Here is a 21,429-nt window from a genome sequence, read left to right as displayed (position 1 = left end):
AGTCTCTGCTGGGAGTTTGCATGTGTTTTGGGCTGGGGATGGATTGGGGTGACCCGGGCACAGCCCCCACAGCTGCTTGCCAGCAGAAATCGCATGAGTTCCTTGCGAAGAGCCACTGAGCTTTCCTGTGTGGGGCAATTAGAGCTAGAGATGGGATTTACTGAAGGAAGAAGGAATAAACAAATTCCAAAATAAAACCAACCAAGCTTGCCCCAAAAATGTAGTGAAACAACAGGCCCAAGGAAAAATCACAACCCAGCCTTGGATTTCTTTCCACAAGAAAGAGACTCCTACACACAAACAGCACATGAATATGGGTAATTGATATGGATATTTCAGAGAGCAAAAATGGTTGACTGTGCTCTTATTGGATCAACATCCACATATCGAGTCCATGTTTCTTTCGAGGACTGAGGATAATGGGATGCCAAATGTCAGGCCATTTTAAATATATATAAAACTCATTATACACTTCATGACTAACCAGATTTCGGTGGAGAGAGCTGCATTTTTAAAGAAATGGGGGGGTAAGCCCATCCGGGCTTGTATGGAGGAATTAGCAGTGAAAGAGGGCTGATGGGCTGCAGGCTGTGAGCGATGCCGCCTCCTCCTCCTCCTCGCAGGAGGCCGCTGCGGCCGTGCCCGCTCCTGGCAGCCCCTGGGCGCCCCTTGCCCGTCTCGGGACTGCCCCGAACTCCCTTGGTACCTCCCCGCCCCGCGTTTTGGGAGGACAAAGGACCCGTGCCCGGCCCTGCTCCCGGAGCGGCTCGGGCAGCCCAGCGCTCTTCTCCTCGGCAACAGCCCCACCTAACGGCAGCGGAGCCGGCCCGGGCACCGGGGCCACCCCCGGCACGCACATCGCCCCCCGGCCCCAGCAGAGACCGGCACCGCTCAGCGCACCGGTGCACCCGGCCGGGCTCAGACCTCGGCCGAGGAACATCTGCCCGGGACCGACCTTGTGAGCCAGTACCGGAGGCTCCGGTAGTGGGGCGTTTTGCTCAATTAAATAAGAAACCCAGTTTTGTGATGGAAACGCACTAATCCGGCACACGTTGCCAGGATGGTGTGATGCTTCACCCCACGCTTTGCAACCATTCTGCACTCCTGGCATCGCCTGGGATCAGGGACAGACCTCGTCCCACACCCAGGGAAAAGGACCCTGGGCAAGCAAAGCCCCACAGCATCAGGGCAGCCTCCACCACAGAGCTGACCCTGTTGAAATAACACCCATCTTCTCCTCCCAACTTTTCCATAATTCATGCAACAACCTCCTGAAAGAAATATCTTCCTCAGACGTAAAATATTTATGGCCTCATACTTTGCAAGGAAACACTGTCTTCCTTGGAGCACAACCAAACAGTCAAGGCTGGCACGGATTTGCCTTCGCAAGAGTAATTATGGCCCGCATCGATTCGGTGCTGCAACAAGAGGGGCTGCGCCGGGAAGGGCCCCCCTGTCTGGTATCAGTGTGTGTCCCCTGCAAGAAAGTGGCTTTTGGAAGAGGCATGAAGGAGCTCACAGCTGAGCAGCATTTGGGGGCATTTCAGGTCCCGGGTCCCCAGCCTGGGTCCCCACTCATGGCAGAGTGGCATCACCTCCCGCTGGCTTCGGTGCTCAGCCTGGCAGCAGGGGTGCGCAGGGCAGCCCCCCCCAGCAGCGCTTTTCTCCTTTGCTCAGCACCAGCCCTGGCCATGGCTTTGCTGAAGCAGCAGCAGGTGAAGCCGCAGCACTTGCAGGGTGCTCGTCAGTGCTGCACCGGAAATTTAGGGATGGCACCATCAGCCGAAGATGCTTTTATTGCCAAGAGAACCGCTTCCTGCAGAGAAGCCCAGCCCCACAGCCAGGCTCAGCATCGCCCGTCCCGAGCGCCAGCGAAGGGCAGCAGTGCCTTCCCGTGGCAGCCGCCCTCACTGCAGCCCAGCCCCCCCGGGAAGATTTGGGGACAATGCCCTGGCCTAACACCCCACATACACACGGCTGCGGTGGGGACAGGGCCCCTCCTGCCCCACGTTCAGAGGGTCCTGCTGTGTTAGCACTCAGCTCCCATCACCCACATGCAGTGGGTGAAACACAAGTCACAGTATCAACACCCCCCCCAGGAGCCTTCCCTAAATCTCCAGGGAGAAATCCTGCCCCAGCTGATGCACCCCCAAGTGCTCTCCCCAAGGATGCTGCGGAGCAGGGACCCATTCACTGCGCCCTTTGAGTTAAGGGTGATGTGTGGGTGCTGGCCCAGGGGTGAGCTGGTTCAGGGGTGTCCCCCCTCCACAGGGACCCTGGGGCCTTTCATTGGGAATGGGATCGCTGCTGTCCTCCCCCATGCCCGAGTCACGCCCAGCCGCCCCCCAGCCCGTGCCGTCGTGATGCTCCGCTCCCAGGGGAGACACGCGTGCGCCTCGTTTGGCTCAGCACCTCTATGCAGATTACCAGTTGCTAAGCGAGCAATTAATCAGGCCCCGGAGCTGGCTGGGAAGGTGGGTGACAGCCTTGCAAACTCCCACGGAGCTGCTCTCGTGATGGATGGAGCGGGACCGGAGCACAGACACCTCCTGCCCCCCACCATGAAGCCACAAAGGTGGCAGCACCACACAGGACTCTCCTTCCAGGCAGGGGCTGTGGGGGTAACCCCAGCCCGCTGCACCCTGGCATGGGTTTGGGGTATGGAGGGTTGGGATGCCCAGCCCCACAGTGACTTCCAGCCTTATGGACACCCCCTCACCCCTTTCTATCCTCCATCGCTCCCTGCCAGTGCGTCTGTGCCATTTGAAAGGTGACCCCCGGCACTGCCAGGCAGTGCTCAGGCCAGGCGCCACGTAACCGGAGCCGGGAACGACCGGTGACCACCGGGCCCATTATAGCCAGCCTAATCCTCTGGCTGGGCTGGATGTCACGTCCCTCCCAGGAATGGGTGAGCCACGTTGCAGGGTTAGGAGTTGTGCCACATGCCTGGGTGACACCTGCTAGGGACAAACATGCTGCTCCTGCAGTCCTTGCGGGGCAAAGCAAGCAGCTCAGCCCTGCAGCCGGGGTCACCAGCATCCCCTGTCCGTACCCTCCCCAGGGGACCAAGCAAGGCCCTGTGGGCAGTGCTGTGGGCAGGCTGCCTGCTGGGAGCGGCAGGGACCTCAGCCCTGCCCGTCCCACTGTGCCCCCAGCCCCCCTGGCCCAGCTCCATCCCGCTCCCCCCAGAGTGATGCTGAGACTCACCACGGGGATGGGCAGGGGGTGCCCCGCGGAGCAGGGTTGGGATGAGCCAGGGCCGGCTCCTGCCCGCTCTGCCTTGGAGGATGAGCCCAGCTGCGGCACAGCCCCAGCTCGCACCCCGGGGCTGCCAGCTGGGCTCGATCCGCTGCTCCCGCAGCCCCAGCCCCGAGCCCGGGGCCCCACCCGGTGGGACAGAGCCCGGCAGCAGCCACGCGTGGGCTGGGGCGAGCACCAGGACACCCGGGTCCCTCTCCAGCCACGGTGCAATCAGCCCTTGTGTGCCTCAGTTTCCCTCCCCCCCCGCAGAGGGACGCATCCCCCCACCCCCTGCTCCAAGGCGCTGCTCCCTTCGCTCCGGCTGAGCGGGGCGCAGCCCCGGGGTCGCCGCACCCACGACAGCGCGGTTCCCCCGGCCCGCTGCCGGGAGCCCGGTCCCCGTTAGGTGGCAGCAGGGACCGCGGTGACACCGCAAAGGCTTTTCGTGCCACCAGAAAACAGCTGTCGGGTGCTCAGAACCCGCTTCTGCAAGGTGGGAGCGTGTTCTCCCCAAGAAAACCTGCCGGTCACACCTCAGGACGCCCCTTCCCACCCAGCCCTGCTGCCTCTCGTGTCATTTATTGACCCACAAAGGGCTGCACCCACTCCCCCCCACCCCCCATCTCCATCAGAGCCTATTAATTAACCAGCCCAGCCCACAGAGGGGGACACGAGTCACAGTGTCTGCAGCCGAGACCAAGACCGCTCCAGCTCCCGGCTTCTTCCTTCACACAGCAACCAGCCTGGCCCCGTCACCTCCGGCATCGCCTCCTCCTCTGCGGTCACCCGTGTGCCCCCGGAGCGGGGGACGCTGCCAGCGGCTGAGTCACGCGTGACCGCCACCTGAGTCACCAGGATGGAGGGAAGTCCCTCGATCCCCATGCCTTTCCAACCGGAGCTGAGTAAAAGGGAAAGTGTCAAGGAATGTGGCTGGGAAATATGTTTCCTTGGAGCCCCGACAAGAAACAGCCTCTCCGGCGTGTCCCTTTAGCCACAGTGAACTCGGGGTCACCGGCAGCGTGCACAGCCCCGGGCAAACAAGCACATGGTGCCGGCATCCACGCACGCCCATGCATGGGGGCCAGCACTGTGTCCCCATCCACTGCACTGCACATCCTCAACCCCCTGCAAGCCCCTTGCAGTGTGTCCCCCCCTTGCAGCAGGTTCCCCCCCCTCCCACATCGCCCCTGCCCCCGCCGGGATGCTGCCAGCCTCCACCAGCTTCTTTGCTGCCCTGTTTAGTTTTGATGTGCCACTTGCAATAAAATACCTTGATTAAAAAAAAATAAGGCAGTCAGACTCCCCTGCGAGCCAGACAGCAAGTCTTCAATTAATGACCCTTCGCATTCTCTTCCGCTGCATTCCCCCGTTAATGATTTACAGCCGTTCCTCCCTGGCCTTGTTTCCCCAGGCTGGGCTGGGGCTGCAGAGGGCAAAGGGGCTCTGGGCAGGGCCCGCAGGTATTTTCTCAGCCGCAGGCACGTGCCCTGGGTGCCCCCAGGGAGGACTGGGGGCAATGGTGGGGAGCTCTTGGTCTGCTGAGGATGGGGAGCCCTGGGGTGAGGACGGTGCTGGAGCTCACGCCCTAGGCTGGTCACATCCTCACAGGGAGGCTCCCCCAGGCACAGGGATGGCTCACAGCTCCGTTCCCCATGGTCCTCTGATTTCTGCCACCCCCTCGCCAGCACAAGTGATGCGATGCAGGACCCCAGCTCGGCTGGGAGCCACCCACCGCCCCCCTGAGCCCCAACACACTCGGTGCATGCATGTCAAAGCGTGGGGGGAGCCGGGAACGGGCAGGAGCTGCCCCCACCCCCAGCAGCCCCAGGCTTTGTGCTCGGGCAGGCAGTCCCGAGGAGGTTTCATGTTACTGGGAAACTGGGATGGCGGGATGTTCCTGGGGCAGTGCCGCAGACAAAAGGCCATTGTGCGCTGCAGCCCCAGAGCATCCCCCTCCCGGCCAGGGCCCAGCAGCCCCCAGCCCGCGGGGGTGACATGGGCACCCGCCCATGGGACACCAAGCAGCTCCCCGAAGCTAATGGGCTGCTCAATCTTGGGGTGCCCAAGCCAAAGCAACCCCCTGCGCCCCTGCACTCCCCCTTCCCCATCGCCCCAACAGCAGCACCCAAACCCGCGTCCTCGCCATCCCAGGGGACACACTGGGCTCAAGCGGGTAAACCGGACTCTGCCACAGCTGAGCGGGGTGACAGGCAGGGACATGTCCCCACAGGTGCCAGCAGGTCGGGGCGTGCAGGCAGGGGCTGGCTGCCCGTGCAGGGCAGGAGTGTCCCTGCCCGAGCCACAGCCGCGTTCCAGCCGCACCGGCTTGTCCTGCTCGCCCTGCGCCGTGTGGGCTGCCCGGCCCTGCCGGGCTCTGGGGAGCCGTACATCGGGGGGATTGTATGTATTTCTGTATACAGGGTCATATATATTATACACCCAGGTAGCGCCAAACCCAGGGCACTCAGCCCCTCCATGCCCAGCTCCCGCTGGCAGCTGGTTAAAAGTAAATTCCATTTTTTGTTTAAAGAAGGTGGGGAATCCAGCCTGCCTCCATCAACACAAGGATGCTGGAACTGAGAAAACTGAGCTGCGGAGAGAGCCGGGTCCTGCCGGTGGCTTTGCATTTTGCAAAACCGCTTGCACAGAAGGAGGATCCTCAGCGAATGCTCCCTGCAATGCAGTTGGGACCAGGGCGGTGCAGGGGGATGCTCCAGGCACAGCGTGAAATCTCCCCAGACAGCAAAATCCCAGCAATGCTGAGTAGAGGCATCTGAGCGGGACATGGTGCAGCCCGAACATCGGACCTGACACCAACACGGGTAACACGTGCTCTTCACCTGGCCTTGTACAGGTCTCACCACCTCTGAGCTGCACGTTTCCCTGTCTGAGGGAGATGACACCCGTCTCTGCAAGGCCCAGAGCCCCCCAGATTAATTAACTGTTGTTCAAGAGGGCTTTAGAGGTGACAAACACACCACGCTCTTAATCAGTCGGGTAGCCTTTCCAGTTACCCAACAACCCGGGCTGAGATATATTCCAGAGCTGCCTTAGAGGATCCGGTTTCCCCTTTCGCAGGGAAATTAGCAGGAATTAGGCACTCAAATCCCAAACGCAGCTTTGCAGGGCTTGGTGGCTGGGACACGGGGCAGAGTGGGATGAGATGTCCCCCCCGGAGCCATCCTCAGGTCCCCCGCGTCCCCCAGAGGCAGCTGCATGTTGGGGACAGACTATCAGTACCTGCAGTTTTGCAGAGACCTGCTGAGCTGAAGAACCAGGGAATTACTTCAAGTACTTTCTCTTCAGGGGATCTTGCAAAGGCAGAGCTTTTCGCAGCACTGGGCCCCTGTTTCCCCATCAAATCTCCTTCCAGGCCTGAAACATTGGCTAAAAAAAAATAGGAATACACAATAATTCATGGGTGCACCCCACATGCAACACACGCCTCCCACATGCATTGGTGTGTCCTGCAAACCCAGGGCTTGTGCTCTCAAAAGCGGCAGCTTTAAGCCTATAATTTATTAGGTGATTTAGAAATTTGTCCTCAGAACAGGGCTACAGGAAAATACTGTACTGGTGAGTGCTAAATCTACTCGTGGATGAGAAGGAAAGAGCTGTTTAATCAAATTAAAAGGACGGTTTCGGGGTGGGTCTGGGGCTGTTTGGCCACATGGGGCTTCATCAATGGGGCTGCTGGGAAACAAAGCCAGGAGGGGAAACAAAGGCCCCGTCCCCATGCCCTCCCGCCATGGCCGGCGGGGACATCCCCTGCCCAGGCCCAGCGGGTTTCCCAGCTTGCGCAGCTCACTGGGATAACTGGGATAACACAGGGCAGCACCGCTCAGTGCGACACCGGCCCCAGCACGGCACAGGCTGCTCCTCCACACCCTGCACAGGGCTCAGCCGCGATGCGGGGGGAATAAATCACTTTTTCACAATTTCCAGCCATTTTCACTCTCTGGTCTCGCTGCAGAGCTGAACTGCAGGTTGTGGGAACCTCGCTGGTGCTGCTCCCCTCGGTGCGGACCTCACTGCTGGGCATTGCCAGGCTATTTCCAAATTCCCGTGGGTCCTCCAAGCCTGGCAAACACACTCAGACCACCAAACAAATCCCACTTCCCCACAGCCCCTTTTTTCCCCCATTTCCCCCTGTTGCACACAGTTGCGTGCCAGTTTCCCATCCCGGCTTTGCTCCCGGCTGCTGGGAGCATCTCACACCGTGCTAGAGTTCTGGGGAGCTCCACAGCGCTATTTGGCTTTAAAGACCAAGTGGTCACCCCACGGGTGAACCCGGCTTGGGGAGGCTCCGGCGTGGGCTCGGCAAGTGGGGAATTGCCGAAAGTTTTAGGGATCAAAGCAAGAAAGAGCAGCCCCAGTTGTTCGCAGCTCTCTGGTTACAGCCACTCACTGCCACCACAGAATAAATAATGAGAGATATTAATAACAACGAGCCTCTGCCAGGGACAGAAATCAAGTTCCTCGCCGGGTTCACAGCAAAGGGGGAAGCCCGAGCACGGCAGCGGGCAGAAGACACGCCAGCACCTTGAACCTGGGCAGGGCTGCCTGCAGCTGGGGGGGAAACACCAGGTTTAGCCAAAAGTAAAAGATGCTCAGGGTCTGCAAGCAACAGCTTGCCTGGATGCAAGGTCCCGGGATGGAGGAGACCCACCATCAGCGGTCAGGGAGCCACGGCTGAGCTCAGCCCGAAACCAGCGGTGCGAGCAGGGTGCTCCTGCTCTTTGTGCAGGAGCTGGAAAACAGGTCACCTTCTTACAGGGTGTTTTTTCCCCCTCTTTACTTTCAGTTTTTAATCATCAGAAAGGGACACTGCTTTGATTGTGTTTTAGTCAGGGGAATTTGCAGGGGATTTTTAAAATCCAAATAACACTTAGCAAAAAAAAAGCACCACAAGCCTTGCTCGGTTTGATTTGTTTCTTTTTACAGTGTAAATCTTCTCTGCTGAAGTTTTGCACATGCAGATACTGATACTTCCAAGATTCACATTTTTAAAGGTGCTTTCTTTAACAAACACTTGCCTGAAGTTCAGCTCCTAACCACAGATTTTGACCCTTAGCATCAGGATGGTCAAAAGCACCTAAGTTAGAGTTTACGTTAAATTTGTAATTGGAGTTTCTGTAGGTGTTTAGGGGAATTGGGCACAGTCTGGTCACCAAGAGGATGCTGAGCTCTGGATTTCCTTGTATCACATCAAAAATCCCACCATGAGATACTGAATGCCTGACATGCCACGGAATACCTTGTCCCTGACACAACGGGGTTGGTTTTTTGGGGTACCTACCTGGACAGCTGATCTCAGCTCCAATTCCAGGCTGACCTGGAATGCAGGAATTCAGAATAAAGCCCTTTTACTGAGGCCCAAGCCCATTGTCTGCTTAGACCCCAGGGGGACCTCAGCTCCCGGAACACAAGAGCACGGGGCTGTGCAGGACGCGCACCCATGCCAGCTGATTTCTGCACTGTTGCCACAATGAAAAATAAAATAAAATAAAATAAAATAAAATTTAAAAACCTGGCCGGCCCTGGGAGGCCCCAGGGATGGAGCATCTGCTGATGGTGCCTCAGATGGGGAGCAGAGGCTCTTTTGGGGGGCTAACCTGGCAGGGAGGCAGCAAAAGGAAAGAGCATCGTGCTCTGCCCGTGGGTGCTGGGCACGGCACAGCCCCGGTCGGTGCGCACCCCCACGGGGATAGCAAACCCCCCCGCCAGCCCCGAACACCGCGAGGGGGCGGAGGAGGCCAGGTCGGGAACACGGGGGGCCCCCGCGGCCCCCGCCCGCAGCATCCCCAGAGCGGGGGTGTCCCCATCCTCCCCCGGCACCGCCGCCCCGCCCCGGGGGTCCCTCCGCCCGCCCCGGGGCTCGGGGGGCGCAGCCGCCGCCCGCCCGCCGCAGCCCTTTGAACGGACCTATCGGCCCCGGCGCCGCCCCCCCCGCGCCGTGATGCAGCCCGGCTCCTCCTCCCCGCTCCGCAAGGGCTGGAAGCTCCCCTTAGCCTGCTTGCCCTTATTTAATTTCGAGTGTGATTTTGCTATTTTTAGCAGCTGGATCCCCTCCAGTAAGGGTGGGAGCTCGCTCCTTCCCCCCCTCCTTTTTTCTCCCCCCGTTTTTCTTTTTTTTTTTTTTTTTTCCTCGCTCCTTGCAAATGATTTTGACCCAGCTTCCTTCCTCCCGGAGCAATTTTTTTTTTCTCCCTCTTTATTATTTATATAAATAAGAGGGGGCCTGGCTGAGCTGTGGATGCGTGTGTGAGTCGCAGCCTCTCTCTGCCTTCTCCTTTCAGATCCGCATTTGCGAGAAGCAGCAGCCGCCGGGAGGGGGGGGGGTTAATTCGCTTCACAACACAGACACGCCAGGGGAAAAAAAAAACAAACAACAAAAAACCAAAAAACCAAAACCAAACCAAACCACCCAAAAAACCCACCCCAAGCACCCAGCTCCGAGATCAAGCTGACTGTGAGTGCCGGCCTTCCTCTTTCCTTTCTGCTGCGGGGGGTGCGGGGAGGGCCGGGGGGCGCTGGAGCGGGGGTACCCGGGGCTCTGCTCCCCCCTCCCGCATGCTGGGCACGGTCGCTCCCGGTTCGCTCCGTGTTTGCAAGGACGCGCGTGTGCGTGCGGCGGGCCGGCTCTGCAATGCCTCTCTTTATCAGTCTTGTTATTAATTATTGTTATTAATAGGCTGATGCACCTGGCGGGGCTGCCCGGGCCGGGGAGGGGGCGGGGGGCTCCGGTGCCGGTCGCTCCGGCGTGGCGGGACTTTTCCTCCACTTACTCGGTTTCGGGTGATGCAAACGCCCCGCACCGCCTCGGGGGGGCCGCAGCCGCGGTGCCCGGGCTTGCGGGCTGCGGGGGGGGCCCGTGGGAGTGTGGGGGTCGGGACCGCGCGTGGGGGCCGCACCGCGCAAGGTGCGTGGGCCGGTGCGAGGGCCCAGGCCGAGCCCGGCTTAAGGATGGGGAAGCACATGTCGGTGCAAAGTTGCGTTGCTGGGGCTCAGCCCCCCCCGCAGCTGCTCCCGCCGCGCAGCCCCGCACCCCCGGCCCCCCCGGCGGGGGGCGATGCCACCCAGGGCGGGCTCCCCCCGGGGTTTTATTGCTCCCCGCAGGACAGGGGCTGCACAAAGCGTGTGATGGTGCCCTTCCTCCCGCTTTTCTTTCTCCCCCACCTCCCTCCTTCCTTTCTTTTATCACTTCCTTTTATTATGCATGCCCAGGAAGGAACGGGGGGTGGACTTTCTTTAATACGAGGCCTGGGGGGGGCTTCAAAGCAGCCCCATGGAGGGCTCGTCCTAATGAGGAGCCGCACACCTCCCAGCCCGGCCCTGCACCCCGCCGAACAGGCTCTTCAACTTCTCCACTGTTCCTTCCCCCCCTCGCCCCCCCGCCAGGAGGTGCGGCCGGGATCCTTCTCCAGCTGCAATCAGGCGAGATTTCCTGGGCGTGAAGAGTATTTTTTTTTTTCTAGATCTAAGCCACCGCCTGTCTCCCTGCTTCTCCTGGGCTGGTTTATTTAATCTAAGAGTAGGTGGTAGGAGCGGGGGATTTATGGGGTTATTTGCCTGGAGAGGTGTAAGCCGTGCGGGGGGAGGCAGGGGCAGCGCGGAGCATCCCGCCGGGGGCCCAGGTTGCCTCTTGTGCAACCCAACCATGGCTTGTGCAAGAGGTGGCTGCTGAGAACGGCCCAGCTCGTGTCACGGAGCAGAGGAAGCTGATGGGGCTGGGGGAGGAGAGTCCAGTGGCTCATCATCCGTGGGGATGGAGAGGGGAGGAGTTTTTCATCCCCTAACTCCATCGATCGGGAGGCAGATGCAGCCCTTCCACCCCAGCCCCTGCAGAGGTTTCTCTCTGGCAGCCCCTGCCCTGGCTCCAGCCGGTTCCTCCCTGCATGGAGAGGTTTCTCTCTCAGCTGCTTCCTTTCCTCCATGGCAACACAGCTGCTCCCTCCTGTACGGCTTTGGTGCCCATGAGCGGGGCCGGAGCTGCTTCCCGTGGTGTCCCCAGCATCGTCCCAGGGGCTGGGGTTTGCTCCCAGGGCCAGGCAGGTGCCACTGAGCTGGGGAACATCACACCGAGCCTGGGCTGCTCTTGGGAAGGTGCTGGGGGGCAGAGAGGAGCGTCCCCCATCTCCCACCTGGGCATCCCTTCCTCATCTCCCTCTCCCAGAGCAGGGAGCCTGCGGTTCCCTGGGGTGGTTCCGGCTCTGGAGCCCTTGGGGGGAGCTCGGGGGTGGCAGAGGGACAGGCGGGACGTGCACGCGGTTCCCCCAGCAGCCACAACTTCGCAGCACAGGCTGTGGCTCGGGGGGCTGTACCCAGCGGTATCCCCGCCAGGGCTGCTGTGTGGGGCCCATGCCCGCCCCAGTGGGGTGAAGGAGAGCGGGGGGGGGGCGCCACACTGGGCCCCTGTGTTTCTAGCTATGGGAGGGGGTACGGCACAGCTCGGAGCTGCATTTCCTCCAACAAAAATTGACTTGAGACAAACCCATCCCAGCCAGCCGGCATTTTTCATTCCTAAGCCATGCTTTTTTTTTGTAAGAGACTCCTTGAAGAGCTCTGGGATGCTGTGAGTAATATTTTCGGGGTGTTTACATGACAGCATGGTTTCTGTCTCAAAAAAAAAAAAAAAAGAATCTGAGGGTGGTTTTTGTTGTTGTTGTTTTGCACTCGTGAGTCACTTCCAGAGGAGAGCAGGAGCTGACGCGTGTTTTTTTAAAAGCCTCAAAGGTCTGAGTGCGGCTCCTCACGCTGCACATCTCACCCATGTGGCTCCCGCTGCCCCGGTGAGGCTCAGCATCCTGGGGGGCTCAGCACCCCGGCTGCCCCCACCACCCCCCTCTCCCTGGTAGCACCATCCTGTCTGCTATAACACCATCCAAATTGAAAACAGTTGCTCCAAACTAAGAGTTACCAACCCTGGAGGCAGAGGGAGGCAGAGTGTCCTCCCTTGCACGCGGACAGGCACACGACCCTGTACCTGTGGGAAAGCTGGGCTGGGGGCTGCTGCGCCCCAGAGATGTGGGTCAGACCCAGGGCAGGGGTGCAGGGAGGCACTCGGAGGCAGAGGTGGTCAGTGGGTTTGCAGCACCCATCACAGCAACACTGGGATTTTCTAGTCAAGGCTCCCGGGCAACTCCAAGCACCACACTTAGAGGCAGCGAGACTAGGAAGCTGCTCTCGCCACTTTATTTCTGCTGGGAAATGTCCCATCACCGCCCAGATCAGGTGTCCCCACTCCGTGCTTGGGGTCACCGGTGAGCGCTGGGGCTGTGGCCGCGACCCTGCACCCGCCAGCCCGAGCCCATCATCCCGGCGCCTGGGCTGGAGCTGCCCGTGGAACCAGCCCCACAGCTCTGGAAAAGCAGGATTTTCCCTGCGCCACTGGGGAAGCATCGAGGTGGAGAGGGGAAGATGGAGCCTTTCCTTGCCTGGGATTTCCCCACGAATGAGGAAAAGCATCCAGCCCTTTAGGACATGCACAGGGGAGGGGACAACCTGGTGTCCCTAGGACAAGTGCCAGGTGGTGCCTGTCCCGGAAGCCCACGGGGTGGCAGGAGCAGGGCTGGGGTGCAGCAGTGCTGCGTGTCGAGGCCCCAGTGCGGTGCCACCACCCGTCCTGTTCCAACTTGTTGGTGCTGACAGCATGTCTGGGATTTAGAAGACTCCAGATTAAATCTGGAGCTGCTCTCCTCGTTTTGGGGCAAGCGGCTGGGCTCTGCGGGAAGGGCTGGCGGAGCTGCGCTCCCCAAATGCCTGCTGGGGACCCCGGGAGCTGGCCCAGCACCGGGACATGGGCTGATTCAGCGGGGGCTTGGGCAGAACCCTGCCGGGTACCCCCTTCGTTTTGCTGCCCAGCGGTGCTGGGAGGATGCAGGAGCATCCCTGGGAGGGATGGAGCTGCAGACCCCGTGGGAGGAAGGCAGGGAGTGGCACCGGCATGGGGACCCATTGCTGACTGACCTTCCTCCTCCTCCTGCTCTTCCTCACCGCTGCTGGAAGGACGATGAGCGAATCCAGCGCCAAATCCAGCCAGGCCCTGGCCTCCAAGGGAGAGAAGGACGTGTCGCAGAAGAGGGGCCGGGGGCGGCCGCGGAAGAAGCCGCAGGTATGTGGGGTGTCCCTGGGGGGTTGCACAGTGATGCCCCTGGGGGCCGGGCACCCCCGGGCTGCGGGGCAGCGAGAAACCCCCTCACACCATGGCAGTGTCCCCGGGCAGGGATGGGGGTGCCCACGGTGCAGCCCCCGTTACCTCCTTCGGGCAGCACCACCCGCGTGCTCCCCAGCAGCAAATCCCTCCTGGGGGGTCCACAGCCCCCCAGCTCCTCCAGCCCCGGGGAAGGACTCAGGCCTCCCCGGCTCTTCCCAGCTGCAGCTGAACCTGCCTTTGCAGACAAGCTAATTAAAGCTCCATTAGCAAAAGCTGCTCAGAGGGATAAGATGCTGCCAGAGCCTTGCAGTGCTGAAGCTCCCCTCAGCCCCCCCACCCCGGGCAGGTGGGGTTTGTGCACACGGTTTTCATGCAGAAAAGGTGATTTCCTGGTTCCCGATACCCGGCCAGGCAGCGGCAGCGAGACGGGGTCCAGGCTGGGCCAGCAGTGGGGACCGTCCGGCTGAGCCCAGCGGTTAATCCCGGGGCAGGACGGGCCGCGTACCCCCCTGGCTGAAGGACGCCTGTGCCCGGTGCCCGACCGCCCATCGCCGTGCAACCAGTGCTCCCAGTACCACGTGCAAGAGCATCTCTGCCCCAGCGGGGTCTGCTTGGGAGAATGGGGCTCCCAGCCCGAGCACCCGGAGCTGCCCCAGCCCCCGTCCCTCCCCGGGACCCCCATCTGCAGCCACCCCCTCTGCTCTCCCTCCAGCAGGAGCCCAGCGAGGCCCCGACCCCCAAGAGACCCCGCGGACGGCCGAAGGGCAGTAAGAACAAGGCCACCCCGAAAGTCAGGGTAGGTGGCTGGGGACAGGGGCCGCTCCAGCTGAGCTGGGACAACAGCTCCAGTTTGGGCCCAATTACAGACAATTCGGGTCTTGGCGCTGGTCCCTGGAGAAGGTGGGGGGAGCCGGGGACCACGCGTGTCAGCGTGGGGACACCTGTGACAAACCTCTTTGCAAACCAGGCGACTCACGTCCTGTGCCCATGTTGAGTCACGGGGCTGGGACCTGCGGAGGGGCCGGGGAGATGCCACTGGGGTGACGAATTTGGCATCGTGGGTGGGAGGAAGGGGAACGCCACCCGCCCCCCCGTCAGCATCCCGGGGACAAGGGGACAGCCCAGCCTGATCAAAATGTCTTTTTTTTTTTTTTTTTTTTCTCTCAGAAAGCCACAGTCACACCAGGGAGAAAACCTCGAGGCCGACCCAAAAAATCGGTGAGTGGGTTTTCCCTTCTCCCTCCACCCTGGGCACAGGGCAGCCCCCCCCGCCGCCCCCAGAGGCGCGGGGTGATGCTGCGGGGCTGGAGGGGAGCAGAGCAGGAGCAAAGGGACACGGTGTGCCTGCGAGCACTGGTGGGGCCGTGCTGGGGACACCGTGTCCTGCCTTGGCAGCATTTTCTGCATGCAGGGAGGAAGCGGGGGCCACGCTGAGTCACCCCCACCGCCCTGACTCACCCCAGCGTGGTGCCGGCACCGACACCCATCCTGCCACCAACCCCCCTTGGTGGTGGCTGGGGACACGGCGGCGGCGCTGGGGACCGTGGTGTCACACGGGCAGGGTGTGCGGCTGCCCCCTCCCTGCCCCGCTGCGGGTTCTTACCTGGTTTAACCTGCCACGGTTCAAGCCAGAGCAAGGGCTGCTCCCCAAATCCCCGCGGTGCTGCTGCCTCAGTTCCCTCTGTGCGCACGGCGTGCGGTGCCCAGTCAGCCCTTCATCCAGGGCCAGGGGGTGTCTGTGCCCCGGCACCCCCCAACCGCACTCCCTCGCCCGGCAGCAGCAGGACGAGGAGGTGAACATTTCCCAGGAGTCGTCCGAGGAGGAGCAGTGAGACCCCCCGACCAGCGCTACCTCATCGCCCAACGTCCCGCGGCCCCAGGGAGAGGGGTGGGCACAAACCCACCCCCCCGGCTTCTTCCTCCTCCCCCTCGCTCCCTCCTCACCCTCAGACAACGGCAGCACTGGAAAACAGCCCCTGCAGCCCCCCTGGGGACACCCACCCCAGCTCCCCCCTCTCACTGGGTTTTGGGGCAGCCCCACTGGCAAAGGGGGGTCCTGGCAGGGAGCTGGGGCTGGGACCCCCCCACTTCTGCTGCCCCCCCAGTGCAGCATTCTCACCTACCCAAAGCAGGAGCTGTTGCCCCCCCAGCCCCTCGATTTGCCCCAGGGCCTCTACAGAGGGGTCAGCAAAGGCAAGACCCCCAAACACATTAGACCTTCACTCTGGGTGGCTGCAACCCCCATGTCCCCCCACCCTGGGTGACCTGCACAGGAGAGCAGCTCCCACAGTGACACGGGGGCTCAGTGGCCGTCCCCAGGGGGGCCGGTGCAGGGCAGACCTTTCCTCATAGCTTCTGGTATGTATATATATATCTATTTTTTTTAGTACTTTTTTTTTTCCTCCTTTCATTCAAAACTACCTCTGGATATTTAAGTTCCACTCTGAACTCACAGACGTGCTGCTGTGCTGGCTGCCGGGGCATTGCTGGCTCCATGTTTCCTTTTTTGGGGTGTCGCTGGGGGCTTTGGGGGATTTTTTTTCCTCCCCTTTTTTTGGGCTTTTTTTTAAAAATTGGTTTAAGGTTTAGGTTTCTCTGCTGCTCCAAGGGATAGAGGCTGGCAGGGCAGGGGGGTGGGGGGACCGTGGGGTGCTCCCCCCCGCCGTGCCGCCCCCACACAACAGCTGCAGCGGGACCGGAGGTTGGTGCCGGGCAGCCCTGGTGGGAGAAAATCGGGGTTTGGGTTTGGTTTTTTTTGTCCACTGTTTAACAACCTTCGGGTTTCCTATTTGCAGTTACTTGAATTAAACATTTTATGGATGTTTGGCGCCTCTGGCTGGGGTGCAGCCCCGCAGTGGGGTGGGGGCAGCCGCGTTGTGTGGCACCTGTTCCGCAGGGACACGTGCCACGGTCCCAGCCATCCAGGCGTCCTCTGCGGGGATGGGCGGGAGCTGCCGATGGAAACAGGAACAGGCAGAACCCCGCCAGACCCCCCAAACTCCTGTCCTCACCAAACCAAGTCATGATGCTGACGCCCCCGCCATAAGGCTGGCCTGTGGTCCGGCAGCGCTTGTGCTGCTGCAAACCCTCTCTGCCCGACGCAGGAGGCTCTTGGCCAATTGCAGAAAATACGTTTATTTGCCCCAGGACGCGTGTCCTGCCCTGCACACCCAGCACAGCCCCGCAGCTCCTGCCCAGGGTACCAGCCCCGGCTCCTGCCCGTGCGCTGCGAGGGGCTGGCGGGCGGTTCGAGCGAGAAAATGGCTCAAACAGGCGGTGGGGTGGGGGACCACCCGCTGTGGTCAGTGCTCGCGGGTGGCATCGCTGCCGCGGGCCCGTCCTGCCCCTCCCGCGGGGCCGAAGGCAGCGCCGGGGCTGGACCGGCCCCGGGCTCCGGCGGCAGCTTCAGGCCGTCCAGCCCCCGGGCGGGGGGCGGTGGGGCGAGCGGTCCCCCCAGCCGGGCACCACCTGCAACAGAGTGTGAGCCCCCGCAGCCCGGACCCGCCGTGCCGGCGGGGGGACACAGCAACCCCGAGCGCGTTCGGGCGGGTGGGGGAGCCCCGGGCTGGCGGGCACCGGCTGCGCAGCACAACCCTCCCCAAAACCGCGGGATTACACCCAACCCCTCGCCCAGCTCCCCCGGCACAGGATGGTAGCACCCCGGGCTCCCGAACTTGGTGCTGCTTAAGGCTCATTTTTCGTGCAAAAAATAGACAAATAGCAACTCCTGGCAGCCCCGTGCGCGGCTGGTGAGCGTCCCGCGCAGCCGCCCCGCCTGTCCCAGCCCCGAACCTGCGGCTCACGCACCCGCGCGTCCTCCGCCTCCACCAGCAGCTCCTGCTCCGACTCCTGCAGCTCCTCGGCCGGGTCGTAGCTGTACATGGGCAGCAGCCGGTGCCGCAGCCGGTCAAACCTGGCGGGGGACGGTGACTGAGCGGTGACCGCTCCCGCCCCCCATGAACCAGCCCCGCGCCCCCGCACTCACCTGCGCCTCTTCTGCACGTACATCACCTGCGGGGACAGCGGGGGCAGTGACGGGGCTGGGACAGGGTCTCCCCCCGGCCTTGCCCCACTCACCGCGGCCAGGACGGCACCCAGCAGGGTGACGAGGACGAAGGGGCCCAGCACGTAGCCCACCAGCGAGTCTCCCGCCGCGCCCGGGGCCGTGGGGGCCGTGGCGTTACTCATGGCCCAGCACCGGCTCCGCTCGGCATCGGGACGCGGGTGTCCGGCCCCCGGCCGGGACGTCTGTGAACCCGCAGCGGCCGCGGTAATAACCGGTTACCCTCCTAATAACCCACCGCCCCGGTAATTGACAACCGCCTACCCCAGTAACAACCCACCGAACCGGTAATTAATAACGAGCTATCCCGGTAACGAGCCCTGCGGCCGGGCAGGAGCCGTGGGGACCGCACACGCACCCCGGCAGCCGGGACCCCCGGGACGCGGCGGAGCGGTGCCCGGGGAGCGCCACTCGGGGCCGGAGGCGGCCGGCGGGAGGTGACCCCGCGCAGCCCCTGTCCCGCACGGCCCCTGTCCCGCACGGCCGGAGCGGCTCCGCCTCCCCCCGGCCCTGCACCCCCGGTTCTGGCCCTGCCCCCCCGGTTCTGGCCCCGCGCATCCCCACACGGCCCCGCCCCGCCACACCTGCGCGCGCCGCCCGCTCCCGGAACCCGCGAGGCGCGTGACGGGCGGGGCGGGGTCGTGGGCGGGGTCGTGGGCGGGGCCGTGGGCGGGGCCGTGGCGGTGGCGGCGCGGGGCCGGCAGGGGGCAGCAGAGACCGGGCGGAGAGGCGGCGCGGGGCGGGGGGGCAGAAATGGGGAAAAGGCAGGAGGGGGAAAAATGGCAAAAAAACAGGAAAAACGAAAAAGAGGGGAAGGGAAGAAGGAAAAAAACGAGGAAAAAAGGAGAAGAAGGAGGGAAGGGACACGGGGGGGCACAGGGAAGGGTGGAGGGGTGAGCAGACAGGTGGATGAACAGATGGGAGGATGGATGGAGGGATGAGGGGATGGGGGGACACAGCAGGACAGGTGGGTGCACACCTGGGGCACGGAGGGTGAACAGACAGACAGAGGGATGGGTGGGTGACAGACAGTGCACACCGGTGCAGACGGGTCCCTGTACCATGAGTTGGGTGGCTGGACAGACGGACAGACAGAGGGCCGGAGCTGTGGGCAGGGTCACAGTGGGGGAGCTGCCGGGGTCCCCCCCGTGGCTGCATTTCCGCTGCGGCTGCTCCCGGCCCCGCGGGGCCACCAGCACAGCCCTGATCCCCGGCCATAATCTGCTTTCCCGCGCAGGGGCCAGATGGTCCCACTAAGTGGGTCAGATGGGAGCGGGGACACTGGCGAGCAAGGAGCCCGTTTGGCTTTCCAACAGATAAAACCCCATAATAACAGAGGGAAGCGAGGTGGAAAGAGGAGCCTGGAGACGGCGGCGCAGGTGTATCACAGGGTGTCCCCCTGGGCCGAGACGTCTCAGCACCAGGCTGGCAGTGCCGGTGCCACCCCAGCTCCGGGGGGGCTTTCCCTCCACTGACTCTCATCGCCTGGTCCCCAAGCTCACGACCGTGGGTACCAGTGCTGGTAGGAGAGAGACCAGGCAGCAGAGCCGGGGGTGAAATACTGGCGTGTTTATTGGTTGGCACTAGATTACAGCCCACACTCGTCAAACTTGCATCTACCATTTTTTAAAAAATTATCTTCTATAGACAGTGATGACCTCCCCTCGCACGCAACTCAAACAGAGGCAACATCTGGAAGGACCCGGCTGCCGTGCACCAGCGAAGCTTCGCACCGGCCCAACATCTGGCCCAAACACCCGGACTCACCGCGGATGGGGGACAGGGGTGGTGACAACGCCAGAGCCGAGCATGGGCACCGTGATACCCCGCGAACGCTGCGGATGAGCAGGTCACAGTCACGGCGGCTCACGGGGACCTGCCAGACAGGGCAGCGGCAGGAGAGCACCCGTGTGTTCATGGGCTCAAACCAAGGTCCGAGCCCCAAAGAAAACAAAATGTGTTCTCTAGTGAATGCGTTCGACTTTGAACAAACGTGTCGTAAGAACAAGTCCGAGTCAGTAAGAAAAAGCATCAGCTGAAGTGCTAGATTTCCAGAGGGCCTTTGCAGTTGTAAAGTGTTTTTGCAAACCACTTCAACTTAGTACATCATTGAAAAAAAACCTAACTTTACCAGGAGATTAGAAACACAAAGCACTGGAGTGAGAAACAGAAGTCTGCAGCCAGAAAAATAAACCAAAAACAGACTAAGGGAATTACAAGTCCAAAACCACCTCGAATTCACAGGGAACTGAGTATTGGTGGGGAAGGGGAATTGGAACGTCCCAGCTCAGACAGGAGCAGAAGGGACCGTCAGAGCCCACAGCTCTGGTCTGGGCGGCGGGCGGCTCCGGGGGGGCAAGGCGGGCAGGCGCCCCCGCCCGCCGCACCCGCTCGTCCCGTCACTGGCGGGCTCTGGGGGCCCCGGGACCCCGCTCGGGAACGCTGCCGGGACCTGGTGAAACGTCTGAGCAGGAAATGCAGTGATCGTTCCAGATCTTTCTGATTTAATAAACAGAAAATAGCACATAGAGGAAGTTCAGCAAACACTCTTGGACCTCTCAAGATTAATTTGAGGCAATTCTAGAGCCAGTTTCGCAAGTATAACTTCAAAATTCTAACTTTCCCACAAAAAGAAAAAAATCCGATCAACTAGCACCAAAAAGAGATTTTATGAATCTCCTAAATACATTTTCAGTCCAGTTAAGTGTTCTATACCTCCCTCTTAATTACGTCCAGATCTCATGACACCACAGCAGTAACGCGTGCGCCGCAGCCCCACAGCGCCTTCGGCGCTCGGCCCCGTCCTCTCTAGCCGCGCGGAACGTGTTCTGCCGGCCTAGCGCTGTGACAAGTGAGGAACGTGCAGGCGGAACGCGCCGCTGGGACGCAGCCAGCGGGAGCACCGGCCCCTGGTCCCGGCCGGACGCACCCACTAGATGATGCTCTGAGGAAGCGCGAAGAGCCGGGGGAAATCGAGCCATTTAAAAGCAGGACCAGAGCAGCCCATGAGTTACACAAAGTCGCTGAGTATCTTTATACGACAAAAGCTCTTCATACTAACAAGTGTCTGCAACAGCTTCACTTCTTGGTGCAAGTTTGGCTAAAGAGACAGACAGGTTTTGATCCTCTCCAAAGAATCAGCACCAACTGCAGCTTCAACTCTGGGGAAATTAAACATTGCAACCTTTCACGAGCTGCCCCCACGTCCTGCACCCTCTGAGCCGCCACTGCCTTGGTCCTGAAGAGCCTGAACGGTTCTAAGTCTTGATGCATTTTCAATTTGAAAAAAAGATCTCATTTTTAGTTTGAAAAGTAGCCATTAACTCACAGGGATGTTTTGCCAAACGCCAAACCTGGTGTAGTTCTCTGGAGTTCCTGCAGTTCTGAGCAAGGGTTTCCCAAGCTCTGCTGAACCACAAGAGCTCGGCCCGGACTGGTAAGAAATAGAAACACTGCAGAGATAAAGGAACACAAGCCCCTCCTGGTTTTATAACAATACCAAGTTTCTCTATCGCGAATAAACTATTGTCTAGAATTGAACAATCCATCTTTGTGAAGAAACCAAAAGACATCTTTGTGAAGCGACCCAAAGTACTTCAACAGCACTGAATGCCAGACTGCAGGGAGAATGGAAAAAAACAAAACTTTTTTCACTCTTCTCTGGGCATCTCGCAGGAGAAGGCGTCACGTCCCGAGCCCGGCAGCGTCACATCACAGCCAGGCTCCAACAGCAGCACACGCAGCCCGATCCCAGGGGAAAGCTGCACCAAACGGATGATACGAGTTACTTTTAACTGGAAAAAGGTCTCTCCTTTTGAAACGTGCCCGTGAAAAGCCTCAGCATGAGCCAAGTCAAGTTGGAAACCCAAACCCATCATACAGCAACCACTTCAAGACAAAGTGCTGTACGTTTTCTACCGCACACGGTTTCTAAGCTGACATTAACCAAGGCACCGAAGTCCCTGTTCAC

The 21,429-nt window shown here is 61.0% G+C and overlaps 2 protein-coding genes across 4 annotated transcripts; one reads left to right on the top strand and one right to left on the bottom strand.

Moving 5' to 3' along the window:
* Positions 1-9,394: 9,394 nt before the first annotated feature.
* HMGA1 (high mobility group AT-hook 1) lies at positions 9,395-16,218 on the top strand. 3 transcript variants are annotated; one of them, XM_065649497.1, is made up of 5 exons: positions 9,395-9,712; positions 13,249-13,354; positions 14,112-14,192; positions 14,564-14,614; positions 15,175-16,218. In XM_065649497.1, the coding sequence occupies exons 2-5, from the start codon at positions 13,253-13,255 to the stop codon at positions 15,226-15,228; spliced, it is 288 nt and encodes a 95-aa protein (XP_065505569.1). In that variant the 5' UTR covers positions 9,395-9,712; positions 13,249-13,252; the 3' UTR covers positions 15,229-16,218. The 3 variants fall into 3 exon arrangements, with proteins under 3 accessions (XP_065505569.1, XP_065505568.1, XP_065505567.1); XM_065649496.1 differs by having other exon boundaries at positions 14,109-14,192; positions 15,178-16,218; XM_065649495.1 differs by having other exon boundaries at positions 9,397-9,712; positions 14,109-14,192.
* Positions 16,219-16,541: 323 nt separating this feature from the next.
* SMIM29 (small integral membrane protein 29) lies at positions 16,542-18,077 on the bottom strand. The gene is made up of 5 exons (XM_065649590.1): positions 18,044-18,077; positions 17,474-17,644; positions 17,382-17,407; positions 17,204-17,309; positions 16,542-16,864 (listed from the first exon to the last, which is right to left on the bottom strand). The coding sequence occupies exons 2-5, from the start codon at positions 17,582-17,584 to the stop codon at positions 16,802-16,804; spliced, it is 306 nt and encodes a 101-aa protein (XP_065505662.1). The 5' UTR covers positions 17,585-17,644; positions 18,044-18,077; the 3' UTR covers positions 16,542-16,801.
* Positions 18,078-21,429: the final 3,352 nt, after the last annotated feature.

This window comes from Caloenas nicobarica, chromosome 21, assembly GCF_036013445.1.
Source record: "Caloenas nicobarica isolate bCalNic1 chromosome 21, bCalNic1.hap1, whole genome shotgun sequence".
NCBI lineage: Eukaryota > Metazoa > Chordata > Aves > Columbiformes > Columbidae > Caloenas > Caloenas nicobarica.
This window is presented reverse-complemented; position numbering and strand designations above follow the sequence as displayed.

What these genes read in the sequence shown, in the direction of transcription:
- SMIM29 (XM_065649590.1), bottom strand. Translation starts at nt 17,584, where the DNA reads ATGAGTAACGCCACGGCCCCCACGGCCCCGGGCGCGGCGGGAGACTCG. An exon ending in TACGTGCAGAAGAGGCGCAG is followed by an intron (nt 17,310 to 17,381) that starts GTGAGTGCGGGG and finishes GTCCCCCGCCAG; the next exon opens with GTTTGACCGGCTGCGGCACC. An exon ending in TGGAGGCGGAGGACGCGCGG is followed by an intron (nt 16,865 to 17,203) that starts GTGCGTGAGCCG and finishes ACTCTGTTGCAG; the next exon opens with GTGGTGCCCGGCTGGGGGGA.
- HMGA1 (XM_065649495.1), top strand. Translation starts at nt 13,253, where the DNA reads ATGAGCGAATCCAGCGCCAAATCCAGCCAGGCCCTGGCCTCCAAGGGA. An exon ending in AGGCCACCCCGAAAGTCAGG is followed by an intron (nt 14,193 to 14,563) that starts GTAGGTGGCTGG and finishes TTTTTCTCTCAG; the next exon opens with AAAGCCACAGTCACACCAGG. An exon ending in GAGGCCGACCCAAAAAATCG is followed by an intron (nt 14,615 to 15,174) that starts GTGAGTGGGTTT and finishes CTCGCCCGGCAG; the next exon opens with CAGCAGGACGAGGAGGTGAA.